At 50.6% G+C, this 17,956-nt stretch overlaps 8 protein-coding genes across 8 annotated transcripts; 4 read left to right on the forward strand and 4 right to left on the reverse strand.

Annotated features, from left to right (window-relative positions):
- Nucleotides 1-73: 73 nt before the first annotated feature.
- On the reverse strand, nucleotides 74-939 carry N7510_000174 (uncharacterized protein; the record flags this gene model as incomplete). Its single annotated transcript, XM_056972104.1, has 2 exons — nucleotides 74-431; nucleotides 512-939. 2 exons carry the CDS (start codon nucleotides 937-939, stop codon nucleotides 74-76), a joined length of 786 nt encoding a protein of 261 aa, XP_056837221.1.
- Nucleotides 940-1,863: 924 nt separating this feature from the next.
- On the reverse strand, nucleotides 1,864-2,284 carry N7510_000175 (uncharacterized protein; the record flags this gene model as incomplete). The annotated part of the gene is made up of 2 exons (XM_056972105.1): nucleotides 1,864-2,066; nucleotides 2,170-2,284. 2 exons carry the CDS (start codon nucleotides 2,282-2,284, stop codon nucleotides 1,864-1,866), a joined length of 318 nt encoding a protein of 105 aa, XP_056837222.1.
- Nucleotides 2,285-3,092: 808 nt separating this feature from the next.
- N7510_000176 (NAD(P)-dependent alcohol dehydrogenase) lies at nucleotides 3,093-4,237 on the forward strand (the record flags this gene model as incomplete). Its single annotated transcript, XM_056972106.1, has 3 exons — nucleotides 3,093-3,381; nucleotides 3,431-3,860; nucleotides 3,916-4,237. The coding sequence occupies 3 exons, from the start codon at nucleotides 3,093-3,095 to the stop codon at nucleotides 4,235-4,237; spliced, it is 1,041 nt and encodes a 346-aa protein (XP_056837223.1).
- A 225-nt stretch (nucleotides 4,238-4,462) lies between these two features.
- On the forward strand, nucleotides 4,463-6,424 carry N7510_000177 (C1 family peptidase; the record flags this gene model as incomplete). The annotated part of the gene is made up of 4 exons (XM_056972107.1): nucleotides 4,463-4,571; nucleotides 4,628-4,719; nucleotides 4,780-6,030; nucleotides 6,422-6,424. The coding sequence occupies 4 exons, from the start codon at nucleotides 4,463-4,465 to the stop codon at nucleotides 6,422-6,424; spliced, it is 1,455 nt and encodes a 484-aa protein (XP_056837224.1).
- Nucleotides 6,425-6,486: 62 nt separating this feature from the next.
- On the reverse strand, nucleotides 6,487-8,162 carry N7510_000178 (histidine phosphatase family protein; the record flags this gene model as incomplete). The annotated part of the gene is made up of 2 exons (XM_056972108.1): nucleotides 6,487-7,481; nucleotides 7,541-8,162. 2 exons carry the CDS (start codon nucleotides 8,160-8,162, stop codon nucleotides 6,487-6,489), a joined length of 1,617 nt encoding a protein of 538 aa, XP_056837225.1.
- A 1,087-nt stretch (nucleotides 8,163-9,249) lies between these two features.
- On the reverse strand, nucleotides 9,250-11,406 carry N7510_000179 (GMC family oxidoreductase; the record flags this gene model as incomplete). Its single annotated transcript, XM_056972109.1, has 9 exons — nucleotides 9,250-9,343; nucleotides 9,403-9,563; nucleotides 9,613-9,879; nucleotides 9,937-10,322; nucleotides 10,394-10,604; nucleotides 10,656-10,731; nucleotides 10,778-10,857; nucleotides 10,920-11,275; nucleotides 11,370-11,406. The coding sequence occupies 9 exons, from the start codon at nucleotides 11,404-11,406 to the stop codon at nucleotides 9,250-9,252; spliced, it is 1,668 nt and encodes a 555-aa protein (XP_056837226.1).
- Nucleotides 11,407-13,162: 1,756 nt separating this feature from the next.
- On the forward strand, nucleotides 13,163-15,276 carry N7510_000180 (uncharacterized protein; the record flags this gene model as incomplete). The annotated part of the gene is made up of 5 exons (XM_056972110.1): nucleotides 13,163-13,458; nucleotides 13,541-13,832; nucleotides 13,904-14,095; nucleotides 14,148-14,352; nucleotides 14,414-15,276. 5 exons carry the CDS (start codon nucleotides 13,163-13,165, stop codon nucleotides 15,274-15,276), a joined length of 1,848 nt encoding a protein of 615 aa, XP_056837227.1.
- Nucleotides 15,277-16,168: 892 nt separating this feature from the next.
- Nucleotides 16,169-17,698, forward strand: N7510_000181 (Zn(II)2Cys6 transcription factor; the record flags this gene model as incomplete). The annotated part of the gene is made up of 2 exons (XM_056972111.1): nucleotides 16,169-16,240; nucleotides 16,304-17,698. The coding sequence occupies 2 exons, from the start codon at nucleotides 16,169-16,171 to the stop codon at nucleotides 17,696-17,698; spliced, it is 1,467 nt and encodes a 488-aa protein (XP_056837228.1).
- Nucleotides 17,699-17,956: the final 258 nt, after the last annotated feature.

Consider the following 17,956-nt stretch of genomic DNA (forward strand, 5'->3'; position numbering starts at 1 on the left):
AGGAAGCAGAGGAGACGGTCCGCACCCAATCCAGACCGATTGAGCGACAACCCGCCTCGCCAAATCAGCACGGTCACCGCCGAACCTCACGGATCTCCACATCGTCGGACATGGACATCTTCTGCAGACGCGAACGACCATTTGGACTGGGGGCGCCCATGGGTACGTCGGCGCGCGAGCCACCGCGCGACTGTCCGGGGGCCGGGGATGCGCTCCAGGGACTCCCGCCAGGGCCGATCGAGCCGGGCGCGGGGCTGAGCACGCCCGAGTTGCGATCGTAGAGCATGCTGCTGTTATTGTTGCCGCCGTGGTATAGATTGGGACGTTTGGCGTCGTACCGACGCTTGAGGAAGACGCCGCCGACGGCTAGGGCGCTGAACCCGATGATCAGAACGATCACCATGATCACCCAGCGATAGTGGGTGCTCCACCTGCGCGAACATTAGTAACTGATTTTTTTTTCGGGCTGCGATTAACCAAAAAAATAAGAATAAAAATAAAACCAACATACCAGGATGGTGTGGCCTGGCTCGACGGCGAAGCTGCGGCAGCAGCCGAAGAAGTCGCGGTTGCCCCGGACGAGGTGGTGACAGTGGGAGCGGCAGCGGCGGCGCCGCCGTTGCTCCCATCGTCGACTTTGCCCCCCGAGTTACAGTAGTCATTGTACCAGGTCGAGAGGAGCTGCTGGTCGGAGCTGCTGCAAGTGTTACAGACGGCACCGGAGGATTTGAGGCCCGTCAGCAAGGCCGACGCGCAGAAACAGGAGACCCAGGTGGACTGGTCCGTATTGCTCTCGCAGCTTGTCTGGGCACCTGTCAAGGTGGAGCAGGTCAGGCCGCACGACGGGAAGGTGGACGAAGCGGCTGTTGGGAGAATCGAGGCGGCGATGCTGGGCGCGGTGTAGAGCGCCAGCAGGAGGAGGCCCTGGGAGAGCCACATGGTTGGATACAGGAGAGAGCGGTTTCAAGGCAGACTGGATGGCAAAGAATGGGCCCTGGCAGAATTCACGTGGAGACAGACGGGGGCGAGATCAGCAGCAGCCCATGCTGGAACAGGCGTGGATAAAAAAAAGATATGAAGTCGAGCCGGTAGCGAGCGAGTGGGTGAGTGACGGGAAGAAAGAGAAGCGGGAGAGAAGGGAAAAGACGAGGAAGACGCGGGAGAGAGAATTGGGTTGGTCGCTCGTTGGGTTGGACCCCCGAACGCAGCCGTGGGGTCGCTTATTTTGATTTCTTCGTGACTAGGCCGGTGCGACTGTACCAAGTGCTACTTCATCATAATGCCATTCTGCGTCCTCATTGTCCGTCCGTTTGCGGGAACTGTCACAGCTGTCACTCCCGACTGGAATGCTGGCCAAGCTCGTCGGGTCCGATCCGATCGCCCTATTGTAGTAAGGATTGACACCACGTTTTATTTTCCTAGGGGTTTCAGTCTTCCCTTCTCTCCGGAGACCATAATAATTAATAAATCTCAAAAAAGGGGGAAGGGTTCCACTCGCGATCTGCCAGGGGCCAGTCTGCCATTCGACGACGGGCTGCAGCACGATTGATTGCGCAGCCAATCGTAGAGCATTGCCGGCCTGATTGAACTATGGCGGAAACGGCCGACCGGGACGAGTCTAGAGATAATGGACGAACCGCAGCGACGGGAATAATTGCTACCAGTAATTATATCCTTCAATCAGATAAATGCTCAACGTGATAGATCATCTAATAATGCATCAACTCGATGCAAACTCCCCCCTGTACGTCACCTCGCACTCGACTTGGCGGCCATACTGTAGAAGAGAGGAAGCCAGATCTCCATCCTTCCTATTTCACTGTCTGGGTCCGATGAACAATGTTTCTACTGACTGTCATTGAATCACGATCTCCCAATGACCCAGAAAATCTTGGTGTTCCCGGTGGACCTAGAAGCTAGTGCTGTCAGTTCATCTGCGTAGCTCCTGTCTATGATGGAATCACTAAACATCCCAACGAGAATGGCAACACTCGACGCCATGGCGCAAATGTTCTCGGTGCCCCAAATTCTTTGTTTTAGAGATACGCGCGCTGCAACCGACATGCCTGCGATGTTATTGCGGTAGGCCTAGTCGCCGCCAACGGCACGCTATCTACTCCTGCCCTGTGCATTATGTGTGCTGTAGGAAGGAATACAACTTTCGGAAACCCAAGTCCACTGGTTGATTGCGGACAGCTTCGGCGGCCGCAGCGATAGACTCGGATAAGCTAACGACGAGCGCAAGCACGGTGACATTGGATGCCTCGTGATGGCCCTGCAGCATTTTGGACGGTGAGCGTGCTGGCGCAAAGGCGTGAACTCTTGGCCTTACAGGCATCAACCTAAGGCAGTGTTAACTCCACTACCAGAGCAGCCTGTAACCAGGCACGTTTTGCGAGTAGGATTCATTTCTCAAGGAGTCCTTCTCACAAAGATTACAGTGCGAACGCGGCACGGAAAGAAGGCAAGTGGGCGATCCTATATATGTGGTTTTCGTTTGGGATCATGGAGTCCGCATCCGTCGTTTCCTGAGTCCTTACGGACTGGTGGACTTTGCCAAACATGAGTTGCTACGAGCTCCGACAGGGACAAAAGATCGTCGGCCTTTTTGGCCCACAGCTGCATGGATCGCTGTGGGGCCACCCCCAGTGCGGATCCCAAGCCTATCAGAGATGGTTATCAAGGGATGAGCAACGGGCGACCGTTTCTCCTTCCAATCCGTAAGTCACGTATTCTCAAGCGGTTCAGCGGAGACTTCACGCCGCAGCGTTTTGATCTGTTCCTGAAGATTGACCCCGGCATCGCATAGGCAAAACTCCAGCGATGTCCCCATGACAGGTTAAGCAATATATATAGCTCGCTTTCCTACCGTCAATGCCCAATCTGCTATATCTGATACGCCCCTAAATATGATTCAATTATTACTTTGGACTACACGCTGTTCGTCAGGGCTCAAGTTCCGGGGCACAGCTCTATGCCATCGCCAATGACCTCATTCCGAGACTCACAAATTCTTCTCTGATTGATGCCCCTTCTAATGCACCCTTCTAATTGATACACCCTTTTAATCCAAATCAACTGTGTTCACCACCATGACCAAAACGGTCGAATTCAACGTCTTCCGCGGATCTGAGAGCGGCGAAATTATTCCGGATACCACCAGAGCCACACTGGGCTCTGGCGATGTCTTCGTGGAGATCTCTCACGCTGGCCTATGCGGGACTGACCGACTGTTCCGGACCAAGAGCATTGCCTTGGGCCATGAAGGAGCCGGCACGGTGCGCGATGTTGGCTGTGCCGTAGACCAGTTCCGGGTCGGGGACAAGGTCGGCTTTGGCTGGGTTCAGAAGGTGTGCGGCCATTGCGATTACTGCATCACCGGTACGGTGCCAAAGACCCCCAGCCCCGAGGATGGAATTGACCGGCACAGACAAGGACCAGTACTGTACGCATCGAGAGAACTATGGCACCCACGGGTTCGAAATCGGTGCCTTTGCTACCCACGCCGTCTGGCACGAGAGCATGCTCATCAAACTGCCGGACGCGCTGGAGTGCCAGTACGCCGCACCGCTGATGTGCGGCGGCGCCACTGTTTGGGGGGCATTGACTTCTGACGGGATCCAGCCTGGGGACAGAGTCGGCATTGCAGGGATTGGAGGGTTAGGCCACATGGCGATCCAGTTTGCATCGATGCTCGGGTGCGATGTCGTCGTCTTTTCAAGCGATCCATCCAAGCGCGACGAGGCCCTTAGTCTGGGAGCCAAGGAATTCCGCGTCTTGCAGGATGGAGTGCCCACGACAGGTGTGAAGCAGGTGCGGCACCTGGTGTGGTGCGCCAGTGTTCCGCCGGATCTCACTCGGTGAGTGAGTTCGTTTCAAGCGCCTCCGATGATGATCATCTCATGATTCTTGTAGACTTCTACCGCGAGTCGCACCGGATGGAACGATCCATCTCCTGACTGTCAGCCATCAGTCCATACCCACGCCCACCTTGCCGCTGGTCTCGAACGGCATCCGACTGCGTGGCACTGCAGTGGCTTCACGACTGGCCATCCGGAAGATGCTGCGGTTTGTGGCGCTGCACGGCCTACGACCGATCATCATGACTTGGCCGATGACGCGGGATGGGATCCAAGCGGCGTTCACCACGCTCGAGCAGGGGAAGATGCGGTACCGTGGGGTGCTGGTGGGACAGCGGCATCTGATGGGGAAGCCGGCCGTTGAAATCCAAAAGTAGAATGAATTAGATCAGTCAAGGCGGGGGAATCAATCGTCTGCTCGGAGTGGGATATTTTCCAATCTACGCGATTGATTCTACCGAAGTCACACCTAGTATATATTTCGCGATCGGCTAGTCCCAACCGGGCTGTACCTGGTTATCTTCCCCGCCCTCGTCCCTCCCTTCCCTCCTTCGTCTCCATTATAATTCAGACAGAGAAGTAAACAATACACCACCATCAACATGGGCTCAACCTATTCCACCCCAGAGCCAGTCAGAGAGAAAGCCGCTCTGGCGAACGTAGACATGGCCAGGACCAGCATCGAGCCAGACTCGAGGACTCGTGACACTCGTTCGTCTTGGACCCCCGACCTTCCGTTATCTTCTTCATTATTGACGAGATCACAGCTCCCCCGCCGTATCCGGTTCGGGAAAGAATCCGATCCCTGACGCTTCCTCGCATGAAAGACTGGAGCGAGAGCCTGATGAGCGATGCCAAGGTGTGAACTACAGACCCACCGGGTGTTCGATGCTAATCTCAAGTCTCACGCGCGGGACAGAACCGCCTAGCCATTTCCACCTTTGCTGGCCAGCCCTATGAACAGATCCTCGCCGATCGTCGGGCTCTCCAGTCCGACCTGCACGTCTTCAACCTGGCCGTGCCGGTGGAAGGCGCGCCGATTACGAACCAACGCTCTTCTGGTCGCTGCTGGCTCTTTGCCGCGACCAACGTTTTCCGTGTGCCGCTGATGAAAGCATACCAGCTTCGGGAATTCGAACTCAGCCAGGCCTATCTCTTCTACTGGGATAAAATCGAGAAGGCCAATTGGTTCTTCGAGCAGATCATCGCCACTGCCGATGAGGATCTCTCCAGCCGTTTGGTCCAGAAACTCTGTGAAGATCCGGTCACCGACGGCGGTCAGTGGGATATGGTCGCCAATCTAGTGCATAAGTACGGACTGGTCCCCCACGCGCTGTATCCGGATGCTTTTCATGCGCAGAATAGCTCCAAAATGAACTGGCTGCTTACTGCCAAGCTGCGTGAGCAGGCCTTGATTCTCCGTAATCTGGCCGCGAAAAAGGGAGATGGCCAGGCCTCTCATTTGCTGGCCGCCCGCAAGGAGCAGTTCCTGCAGGAAATTCATTCACTGGTCACCCTCCTGCTGGGCCCTCCGCCGAACCCGGACAAGCCGTTTGTATGGCAATATTACGACGCCAATGGAACTGCCCGCGAGGTGCGACAGACTCCGGTGGAGTTTGGTCAACAGGCCATTCGGTCTCAGACACGATCACTATCACGCAACAGCCCTGCTGTTTCCCCAGGGCGGTTTTTCAGTCTGGTTCACGATCCGCGGAATGAACGAAACCGGTTGCTGACGGTTGACAAACTCGGCAACGTACTGGAAGGACGACCGCTCACATACGTCAACGTAGAGATGCAGACACTCAAGAAGGCGATCATTGCGATGCTCAAGGCCGGACATCCGGTCTTCTTTGGCTGTGATGTGGGCAAGTTCTCCGATAGGAACCTTGGAGTCATGGATGCCGACCTCACCGACCTCGCGCTCGGGTTCAATGTCTCACTCGGGATGAACAAGGCAGAGCGGCTCGCCAGTGGGGAGTCCTCCATGACCCATGCGATGGTCATCACGGCGGTGCATCTCCTCGACAATGACGAGCCGGTCCGGTGGCGGGTGGAAAACTCGTGGGGTGAGGGAGTCGGAGAGAAAGGCTGGTTTGTGATGACCGACCGATGGATGGACGAATATACCTTCCAGGCCGTTGTCGACTCCAACTTTGTTTCGGCCGACGTACGATCCATCCTCGAGCAGACCCCTAAAGTCTTGCCCCGATGGGATCCTATGGGGGTGCTCGCCTGAGAGAACAACAACTACACGCCAACGCTAGGCGTCGGTAAATTGGCCGCCGAAAATGGATACCTTCGATACCGTTATTTTCTGCGTCGTTTTTACTAGAAGCTTATCGTGCCCATGGTAGACCCTCAGGTTGACATAAGGCTCTGTCTGATCCGTTTGTGGCCGGCTAATTCATTTAGTTTATGATGTTATGTTATTGACATGAGGCGATTGAGAATTGAAAGTAGAAGGAGACGTCACATAATGTTTTTGATTCCTGTATGCTGGTACTGATGAATTAAGCCCGGAGGGCCGCTAAAATTAACTAACAATAACCATGCCGAAGTAAACCTCTAACCCTGTAGTTATTTCTTTGGGACCTGTCCCAGAGGTTGGATAGCCAGTCCTTATCTATGCCGAGGGAGGCTGCCCGTTGCCGACTGGAATGCTGGTGTTGTAGGAGCCGAAACAGGCTTCCTGGTACATCGCCTCCTTGGTAAGCTGGGGCACATGGCCGAGGAAGTTCTTCACCGGGCAGAATCCGTTAACCGACTCATCGCAAGCAGACAGACCATCCAGTGGCAGAGGAGCATTGTTCAGCACGAAACGGATGTATTTCTCGGTCTCGGACTTGGATGATAGATCTGGATTCTTGTACATCTGCGGCTGGAGATCATGGAACGAGGTGTCCTTAGGGCAGGTCCAGACTTCAGAGACCAGATGAGCCCCGAATGGGGTCATCTCATTCAGTCTGAAGTGGCGCTCCGGAGCATGTGCAACAGTGGAAGGTATGCCTTTCGGGCTATACTTGAAGTAGTCCAGGCCTAGAGCGGCTAGGACGGAGACAATGGTATCGTCGTGCGACATATCCATAAAGAGAGGCTGGTCCAGTGGGAAGTCCTTCTCGTTGTCATCATATGTAGAGTTAATGCTGCTATCGCTGCTCTCGATCAGCTTGTGCTGTAGCCGTGCCGCTAACTCTTGCACATAGCCAATACCCTGGGCACGGCCGCTCGGAGAACCGAAGCCGTACATATCGTAGAATTGCAGATCCAGGTAGTACTCGAAGTCGCGCCATTCTTGCTCGGTGAATAGCGAGCAAAAGGACGAGCTACCCAGCGTGGCATACTCATAAGGACACAGGTTAAACATGCCTAAAACTTCTTCCGCAAGAACTTTGGACTCCGAGGAGAAGAAATCCTCGGGCAGGAAGGCAGCGAAGCGTTTAGCAGCATTCTTGATCATTGCGGGAATGAATTCCGCAGCTTTATAATCGCCGGCAACTAAGCCCTTGACACATGTTTCCGTCGACGATAGTGTATTATTGAAGGCTGGCTTCTCGGGGATAATAACGAGGTCATAATCCGCATACGAGCTGTTACCGCCCGTGTTGGCGAAAAAGCCACCTGTAGTATAACAGCATTAGTTGGCCGTCCTCGATTCCATAGTTCGCGGATCTACTCACTCAGCCACCAGCGTGCACTCTCTAGGATGCGAGGATAAGAGGTCGTGCGGAATGTAGGCTTAGACCGAGGCATGCCATTTGGGAGAACATTCAGAGCGGCGTTCCAGTTTGCCTCTCCTGCAGAAGCGCCGTACAGGAAGCGGCCGTATTGGCTCCAGAATGCCGCGCCAGAGGTCGCTTCGGTTGCGGCACCCGTCGGGAGTAGGTCGTTCAAGCCTAGCAAATAGTCCCAGTTGTTTAAGAAGGCAAGCGGCCCGGTACCAATTTTAGTATCCGGGTGCTTCTTTGAGGCTTTTTGAAGCGCAGAGGCAAACAGCTCCATTGATCCCGCATCCACTGAAACATTCATCGGGTACCTTTGCGCATGGCGGTGCAAAACGTGCACCTGCGATAGCTCGCAACCTTGCGGAGAACCTTTGGGTAGGCCAAAGCCGGGTGCGTCCGCGTATGGGCTGAGATTGCCCCAGCTCTTCTTCATATCAAACCCAGACGGATAGGATGTCCCTGTTGGAGCGACGGCCCCCGAGCTCGAAGCCATAGATATGCTTCCAGTACCGGGCAGGGCAGCACTGCTGCCCACGAGGGCGAGCAATGCGACAGCAGAAGTACTCAAAGCGGCCATTGGGGAATGCTACCGCCTGTAGAAATTCAAAGAGGTTATGAGGGTGAGATTAGTAGAGTGAATTGCCCGACGACTATATAGGACAGACTGTGGTTGACCAGGAATTAGCGTCCCTTGTTCCTGCGGTCTACTTTCGGGGCCTCAACTACTCTCATCTACATATTTGTTCATTGCCCTACTGGGGCGTTATGGAGGTTCAATGTCGTATCCACCTGATTCCACATCTCCGGGTTATGTTGGTGGGGGCCAGGAACATCTAATTTGCCGTAGTAAGAAAGTTGTATTATTCAAGCGTAAATAGTCTAACTACCGGTACAGTGGGAAGACACGGAAATAAATCAGCGCTAGCATGGCTTGGCGCGCTAGTTCAAAAATAACAATAATCGCCCCCTAAACGTTGGGGGTCCGACTTTAGGGGGCGATTAGTTAGTGTACCATCCATCTGGGTCAATCACTGCTTGCACGCGATGCGGTATCGTCATGGCGAGATTGAGCATTCCCTTTTCTCCAATATTAAACCATGCCTTGTTTATCTATTTCTATTTCTTATCCATTCTCTTTTTTCGTTATTCCTTTTCTCCCTTCCAACATTATTAAGTGTCCCTTGTTTCCTTTCAGAAGGTTCATTTAACTGACATGTATAGAGCACTGGGTGCGGGAGAGCCCTAAAAGATGCGATGCGAGTCCCAGTCGGCGCGGTTTGGTAGGGTAAAGAACCGACCCGCCTGCTGGTCGGTTCCCAAATTCCAAAATAGGGACCCGGCTGTGGTTCGTGCCGAGGCCTACTTATTACACATCACAAGTCATCGACCAGCCACCAGAGAATGGCTGGGAGGCCAGCTGCGAAAGCGGAGGGTCAACCAATAAAGTACAGATTTGCACGACTGATAGATTGGACCCACTACTTCTCTTGTATTCCTTTCGCGGATATATGACACGACAAGTGTAAGCATGCAAGGTTTTTCCAAGTTAGATAACAGTATCTCCGCATTGAAATGAAAAACTTTTCTACGGCAAACAGAAACGCATGTCCAAATTATGGATAGTACATTGCGCATCTCGTCTGTCTCATCTTATCAATTGTTACTCAAAAGAAAACATCTGCGTCGAGTTTATAATCTTCAATGATCTTCATTGCAGCGATGTCTCCAATGAGATATGCTGTTGATTGGGTATGATTGCTGTCGTTCATTTGTTAGCTTCATCAGTGTTGTACTGCTAGCATAATTCCAGTACATACCTTGGCAGCACTGGACACACACTGAGATCTGCAATACGCAAATTTTCGAGACCAATTATGTGAAAGTCGGAAGATACACATGCTCCTTTACCACCTTCGATCCCCATCTTGACCGTCCCCAATGCATGCCACGAGATGGTAATATGATTTTTGATATACTCCTGAAGAAGTTAGACAATGATGCAAATGGAAGCAGGTTAAAGAGTTTACCATTAAGTCATCGTCTGCATTACTCTTAGGGCCTTCGAGAAGCCCGTCGACGGGGAAGGTGCTATTTTGGAGAAAATCGTATGTTTTTCTAAGCGATTCAATCATGACGCGACGGTCGTATGGATGTGCAAGGATATTCATATCAATGTTTGGAGAATCGTTTGGGTCTGCACTTTTGAGTGATATTGATCCTGATGATTGGCTGTGTTGAAGTATAGTCGATGTTGCCAGCTTCAAACAATCAAGAGTCGGTGTCGGAACAACGCCCTGGCACTGATGTCAGCTATCTAATCCATCTATAACAAGTAAGAGAGAGGGACACACAAAACCAAGTTCGTATGCCGGTACATCAGGCTGAGACAAAAATAACTGGGTTCTTTGGTCCAATGTCGTGTATTCTGGAAATGAAGCAATATCAAGTTTAAGATACCCCACCGCAAAATTGCCAATATCCTCAGCCAGTGGCCCTGACCTATCGTGGAGCCATTTTTCTCTAGCTCCTTGGATGGCTGATGTATCTGGAGGAGGGAAGACATCTGGTTTAATGGCTGCATCCATTCGAACTAAGAAGTGGTCTCGAAGATTCGAACCTATGTTCGGTTGATCCAATACGATAGGGATGTTGTGGTTCTCCAAGTGCCTTGGATCACCGATTCCCGATAAAAGGAGAATTTTCGGAGTGTCAATTGACCCAGCAGATAGGATGGTATCTTTGTTAGAGAGGTCGAAAGGCAAAAGTCTTGTTAGCTGCAGATGCTTCGCTATGTGGTAAGGGACTAACATCTAGCACGGTTGACGAGTTCGACCCCAACAGCCTTCTTTCCTTCAAAGATAACCCGATGTACTGGTGAGTTGGCTTTGATAGTCAGATTGGCTGGTTTATGGTATAGGTATGCCGATGAGGCAGTGATCCGTAGGCCCCTGAATGTCGTTGCCGGGGGAATTCCGATACCAATGCATTTGTCCGAGTTTATATCAGGATTGAGCGGTATCTAATAAAATTAGGTGGTAGTTGATGGTATATAATCCAATATCGCTCATACCCCATGCTTGCTTAACGCTTCGAAAGCATCTTCAAGTCCCGGAGTCCAGACACTTGGGAGGGAAACATCGATGGCGCTAGGAGAGTTAGTAACTAGAATATCGTTAACGTTATCAGACGTACCCATTTTTGCCGTGAGAATCTGTTTCAAGCTTGACATATTTTTCGTATTTTGCCGGTGTCTCATTGTGATAATTTTCAAGCTATAAAAAATGTCAGGAATGAGAAAATTTATTTCTTTGGTCTTCTGTATTGAAAAGCCCACCTGTTTGATCCTTTCCAAGCTGTGTTCCCACTTCCAAATATCATCATTTACCAGTCTCGCCCATTCATTGAATTCTGCCTTCGAACCATAATCCCACACGCCCATGTTAGTTGCAGTCGAGCCCCCCAGTCCCTTCCCTCGAGCATAAGGTATCTCTCGTCCCTTTATCTGGGTTTGAGGCACGGTTTTATAACCATAGTCAAGATGTGTGCCGTTAGTCGCCCAAAAAGTAAGCCGCTCTCCCGCAATGCGGTCGGCAACATCGTCATTATCTTCACCGGCCTCTAGTAGAAGTACTGATGGCTGTGTACGACTCTTAGATAATTTGGATGCAAGTGCTGAACCAGAAGGTCCAGCTAAAGCAATTCAATTATGGAATGTAAGCAGTGCAGTTTAAAAAGGTGTAGCCTTAACCCGGAGAGCTGGCGAACTTCCAAGTGAAAAACTTACCACCAACGATTATGAAGTCGTAGACGTTCGTCGTCATTTTGGAATAGCTGGTTGCCATCGAAAATCTCTTTCCTTCACCTACTCTTATGGAAAGAAACCTCCTTTCGTTTTAAACGGAAAATTTGTTCATCTTAAAAAGTTGGTGGTCTTCGAATCATGACCTCACTTTGAATGAAAAGTCTCATCGATGACGTGGAGTGGATGGTGTTTTGGATCTGTCAACCACTCAAGCGTTTTCATAATATTTAGCTGAACCCACGCCAAATAAACGTTAATTAGAAAGACTATCACATAGTTCCTCTTTTCGAAACCTACTACGAAGGACAATATGAACATGACGAATTGTGTTCATTTTGGCATAGCCGATGTTCATCTGGTGTCTTGTAGCACTATCCGGCTTATGTTGAAACCAATGATACTCTAGCTTATAAAGGCGCTGTTTAAGCAAGGCCCAAAAGATTTCGATTGATCCAGATCAAGAGAATGGGAAGGCCATTCCACAACTTCTACCCAAAGGTTTTCCACATGGCCTCGCACGAGTCTAGATGTATGTAGGGGCTAGTTATCGTGTTAAATACATCTTCAGGTCGTAGAGAATGCAGAAGAATACAAATATAAGGCTGGTGTATTCTTTTGGCAGCCACACCACCACGACGAGCCTCCAAATCGCTTAAGGGACGACGGTAGCTAAAGTAGCAGCCTACCCAACACATTGAGATATTCCCTTGCTGGTATAGGTCTCTCTTACGTCATGTCTAAGGAGCTATTGATGAGGCGAATTAAAGATCCATTACGGTCGTAACCCAGCACCACGCTCAACTAGACATTTATCTGGCCATTTCCCGTGGTCGCGGCTTTGAAATATTGTCCTCTCGTACTTTTTCGGACCGAACTGTGGTTTCAAGATTGTCAATTGGGACGTCTTTGAAACAGGCGGATAGCTCGGTATAGGTCGAACCCAAGAGCTTCAATTCGCAATATGCGGGTGCGTAATTGGGGGCGGGGGTGTGGGTTTATTCCTTCCCCTGACCCATGGGTACGTCGGTAGTGGAGAATGATGCTATTCATAAACAACGGGATGTGTTGAAATAGCTACTAGTGACTGGTTTTCAAATAAGGACCATCGTAATAGAATAGTAGCGCTAGTTTCTTTCATTAGTGCTCGGCACTGCATCAGCCTTAGGGCGGAACAATCTGGGGTTGTTGGGGTTGTTGGGGTCCGCTTTCCTTCCCACCTGCTAGTCCTACCTAGGTATCTGAGATGCTCTGCCAATCAGCGCATGACTCTTCGAGAAAGCCGCACTAACTTGATCCTGACGGGGGCCAGAAACAACCTTGACGATCATTTTTCCCTAATATAGATACTAGTGCGAAATTGCGGGGGTAACTAAGCCAGAAAAGAATATTAGAATGGGGGCCAGAAACATCGAACTTGCCGTGGTAGGAAAATTCAGTGTATTATTATCATTTAAGTGTAAATGAAGCTATTATTGGGCGCAGGGTAGGGAATACGCCAGGGTCCGCTTTTACGCCCGCCCACTAGTCCTATGTGGGTATCTGAGATGCTTCTGCCAATCAACGCATGGTGTCTGGAGAAAGTCGTCGTACTTGATCGTCGACTCGTCCCCCAAAGGCATGGGTCCGACTTAGAGGCGAGTGTAGTAGAAAACTAATAATAGGGCCTGGAGCAGTTTATAAAGGCGGAGTGTTCGCAGCGTAAAACTGTTGCTTTCCGGACCCATTAATCATTACTTCTTCGTCTCAGTGTGCATTTTGGGGCTATAAGAAGAATAATGAAGCTCGTTCTGTCAGCTGTTCTGCCCGCTTTTGCAGCCGCAGCGTTAGCTTCGCCTTCTGTCACAATTGATGCCGGCACCCTTCAGGGTGGACAGTGTGAAAATACACAAAATGCAGTCTACTACAAGGCAATTCCCTTTGCTGAGCCTCCTGTTGGGGAACTACGCTTCGAGCCTCCAAAGGCTTACAACAAACAATACCCTAATGGGAAACTTGACGCAACCACCGCACCTGCCTCCTGCATTCAGTTCGGAGCCGAGTTTGACGCGACAGGAGTTATAGATGAAGACTGGTAAGTCAAGTCATTGAAGCTTCTATTTCACAACGAATTCACCTTGTGCCAGTGAATTTGTCTAATAATTGATTTTTATCAGTCTCTACCTAGATGTTTGGACTCCATCTAACGCCACCAAAGACTCAAATCTTCCCGTCAAAGTTTGGATCTACGGCGGATCAGACACGTCTGGAGGAATCTCGAAAGGCCTATTCGATGGCTGCAACACTGCAGCAGATGGTTCGATTTTTGTCTCAATCAACTACAGAATTGGACCTCTAGGATTCATGGCACTCAACAGTGCCGGGATATATGGTAACCAGGGAATTCAAGATCTTCTTCTCGGGTTGGAGTGGGTCCAAGCCAACATCGCTGCTTTTGGCGGTGACCCGGTACGTGAAGACGCATATCAGTTACAAGCTAAATCAGTGAGGGCGGTGTTAATGATAACTTTCAAATACAGAAAAAGGTACTTCTGTTCGGCCAATCAGCCGGTGCTGAGGACGCATTTATTATCGCTTCTCTTCCTCAAGCACCGTCTGTTATCAGCAGTGTCATCATGGAATCGGGCGCAGGGAAAAAGCTCCTCTACAATTCGACAATTCAGGGTGTTGGTGCATCATATGCTCAAACACTCAAGTGCAGCTCTAATGACGTGAGTGCGGGATCACGATCTTCGCTGTAACTAAACGTTGACTTCTCTTTAGAAAGCTTGTCTACAGTCTAAGACTGTCTCCGACTTGAAGAAGGCGTACAACAGTGATGCCTTCCTGCAAGAGGGAATTGGAGCTGGTGGACCACTCGCTATCACCACCTCGGGGACACATACTTTCTATCCCTATGTGGATGGAAATGTCATCCCTGAGGAACCCTTGAGTCGCGGCGTACAAGTGCCGGCAGTCTTTGGATCCAGTATGTCAACATTATTCGTATCTCCCATTCTGAATACAGACCCACTAATTGGAATCTGAAGACAAAAACGAGGGTGCCATATATGCCGCTGCCACGGTCAAAAGTCTGACGGATGGCAAGAATTTGACGCCATCTCTGTACAAGAACTTCCTCCGTGATAACTTTGGTGGCGCCGCTGGACTTATTGAAAAATACTACCCTCTCTCTATGTTCGAAGCTTTCGCCGGCGGAGACACACACTTTGGTGTGCTCTATGCCATATCACAGGTCATAACCGACTCCGACTACAAGTGTGTCGCATACGAGGGGTTGGTGTCAGCTGCACGCAAGAATATCCCCGTTTGGACATACGAATATACACACAACAACACATGCCCATGGCTAGGCACTCTGAAACAGCTCCAAGGAAATGCGGAGGAAATGGCGCTAGTCGGTGCTACTCATACCGCCGAAATTCCGTTCGTCTTCGGTAACATGAACAACCAGCCTCTTCCCGGCGGGACTTGCAATGCCACAGAAGCCGAGGACAGCCTCAGCAAGCAGATGATGAGCTTGTGGACGGCAATGGCAGAAAATGCCGATCCGTCGACCGATGCTATCCAATGGCCACGATTCACTCTAGAAAAGAATGCGTCCAGTCCCGGATTGATCTTCGCAGATTCAACCCTGTCTGGCCAAGTCGATTACAAGAGTTGTCTACTGTGGGCCAAAGTTTTTGACCTCATTGAAGGAGGGAATGGTACCGCCACAGCCACAACCACGCCGAGCAGTGGCGGTATAAAACCAACGGCTTCGGCGACAACGGCCTCGACGTCAAGGGTCTCGGCGTCTAATACTCCCCCGGCCAATGGTGCAGCAACTACTATGCCTGCAACAGGGGGTCTCCTTGCCTTGGGTGCGCTATTGACGGTTATATTGGCATAGGTTCTAACATCAAAGTGTCTATGGAATTGTTTTGCCCATGTATTATTTTCAGAGAGAGAATGGATAGGTGGATTGCCCGTTGGACGGAAGAATTTAAAGATCTAGATACATATTATAATTTGGGAGGAATAGATGAGCCTTACTCTTACCTGCTCTGGTACTTGTATAATTGAATATCTGAGATAAGCCTTCTGAAATTTTCAGAGTAGGCAAAGTCAACGTAGTCATCCTGGAAATCCATAATATGCCTCCGGTAGATACTGCTTGCACTGAAATATAAACTAGAGGGATTGCTAATTAATCCAGCTACAAGGTTTATAGAGTTGGCGTACCTAGACAATATATATAAAAAAAAAACCGCATATGACATTCAATGACTAAAGGATTTGGGTACAGTAGTAAGCCAATGCCGTGCATATTAAAGAACTACTGCCATGACAAGGACGGCCTTCAGATCCTCAGAATTTCCAAGTTTTGGGAGAGGCTTCCTGCATTCAAAACCATTGGTTGCCCGAGGTCATTACAGCATGTGTTTAGCTTGCTGAGCAAACCAGGTGGGTTACGAGGACACTTTTATCTAGCTATCATGTCTGTATTTATAGTAGAAAAGCGGAAAGCATCTACGAAGTGCTTCGTAATAGCGGAATAAGCTTCAGGATGCGGCAGTTGGACGATTGGTGAATAATTAACCGGTGGATCATTACTCATGATCACCCAAATCACAAAGACCAAACTGGGGTTCGGGGGTGGGGGCCGTTGGGGGCCGTCAATTAAGGACGAAATCCTCGGCTGAAGTTGTTTGCTTTCAAGATCCCTTCAATTACTCTCCAGCGCCGCCTGGTCTGCAGAAGGCTGAAGGTTCATAATCCCTTTTCCCTTTTGACGGATCGGTATGTCTCCGCGAAGCGAGTCTCGCGGAAGAGTCTCCAGGAGTTGTGGGAACTGCCGGGCGATCAAGCGCCGTGTGAGTGCCGCTCTGTCATCTCGTCTGCTCGGTCACCGCTAATTTGGCTCAATCCCGCTGCAGTGCGACCGACAGTCTCCCAATTGTGGGCAGTGCATCCGACTAGGCGAGGATTGCCCTGGATACCGAGATGAATGGGATCTCGTCTTCCGCGACCAGACCGACCAGACCGTTAAGCGTTATAATGCGAAAAAGACGAAGAGCGCGACCAACGACTCCCCTCCGCCCACTGACAGCTTGAGTCCTAGCATAGACGAGATAGGCGTGAACTATTTCTTCTGCAATTTTGTCGTCGGTGGCCAGTCCTCTGCACGGGGATGCCTTAACTACATTCCTACTGTTTATCGCGCCGATAGCGAGCACCCGACGCTAGTGGCTAGCATGGCAGCCGTAGGCCTCGTGGCGTTGGCTAATTCGACTCAACAGCCCGAGCTGGCTAGCCGCGCGCGTGCCAAATACTCGGAGGCAATACGCAATGTAAACATTGCATTAGAATCCCCTACCGAGTCCGTTAAGGATAGCACCTTGATGTCGGTGATATCACTAGGGGTGTTCGAGCACGTCTCCGGATATGAGTCGTGGAGTCGACATGTCCAGGGCGCTGCAGCGCTAGTGGTTGCCCGTGGCAAGAGACAATTCTCTAGCCCCGTCGCAATTCGCATGTTTAACCAAGTGCGCGCAGACCTAGTGCTTGCCTGTGTCTATGGTGCGAAGCCGTTTCCGAAGGACATGCTGGAGCTACAGGAAGAGGCAGCGAAACACACCGACCCTTCTAGTTCATTTTGGCTCATGGGGGTGTTGAGTACTCGGTGCGCAAACCTGCTTATGAGTGTTAGAAAGAACAAGACTACCGGGGAAACCCCTTGGTCTACATTGTTGGACGAAGCGAGTGTGATTGAACGTGACTTTCAATACATCCTCGAGGTCCTGGCCGTACAAGAACCGTATACAACCATGCGAGAGTCAGGTGGAGACCCGAACATGATTTACAATGGTCGATTTGACCTCTATAGAGACTTCTGGGCGATCAGACTCTGGAACAACCTGCGCAATCTTCGAATGATTGTCTGTGAGATTTCGTGCTACCTCTTGAACAAATTTCTCGCTACGGATCTAGCACCAGCTGTCCGAGAGCATATGGAACTGAAGCTCCAAATGACCGAAGAGACACTATCCATGCTGGCCCACGATATCCTAGCCACCGTCCCACAAGCTTCAGAATACCTGTCCTCGGCCTCTGGATCCCGCTCTTCCGCCGGTCTCCCCTTCCAAGGCAGCGTGCCGGGCGGGTATATGTTGACCTGGGGTCTCTACATGGTAGGGAAATGCCCGATTACGACAAGTGAAACCCGAAAGTGGGTCATCCAACGCCTCCAGAATATTGGCAGGGACACTGGCATCTCAATCGCGCTGCGGCTGGTCGAGCATATAGTAAAGATAGATCAATGGGCCGGCTGAGAATCACTGATCCAATGCTCGGGTCCTAATGTGTCAGATCAGCCCGTACTATTCTATCAAGATCCAGTCCAATAAGAGAATACCCCCTTTCAATTTTCAAGTATTACGAAGTACCAGATTTATTTACTGGGAAATACGGTTTATCAACGCAGAGATTCTCCTTAATTTCGTGGATTCTCAATTCTAACAATCGTCTTCCGCATCGCAATACCATTCCACAATCAACCGACTTCCACATCAGGGGACAGCACATCCCCA

The sequence above is a fragment of the Penicillium lagena genome (genome assembly GCF_028827675.1).
Source record: "Penicillium lagena strain IBT 129212 chromosome Unknown utg000001l_segment0_segment0, whole genome shotgun sequence".
Lineage (NCBI taxonomy): Eukaryota > Fungi > Ascomycota > Eurotiomycetes > Eurotiales > Aspergillaceae > Penicillium > Penicillium lagena.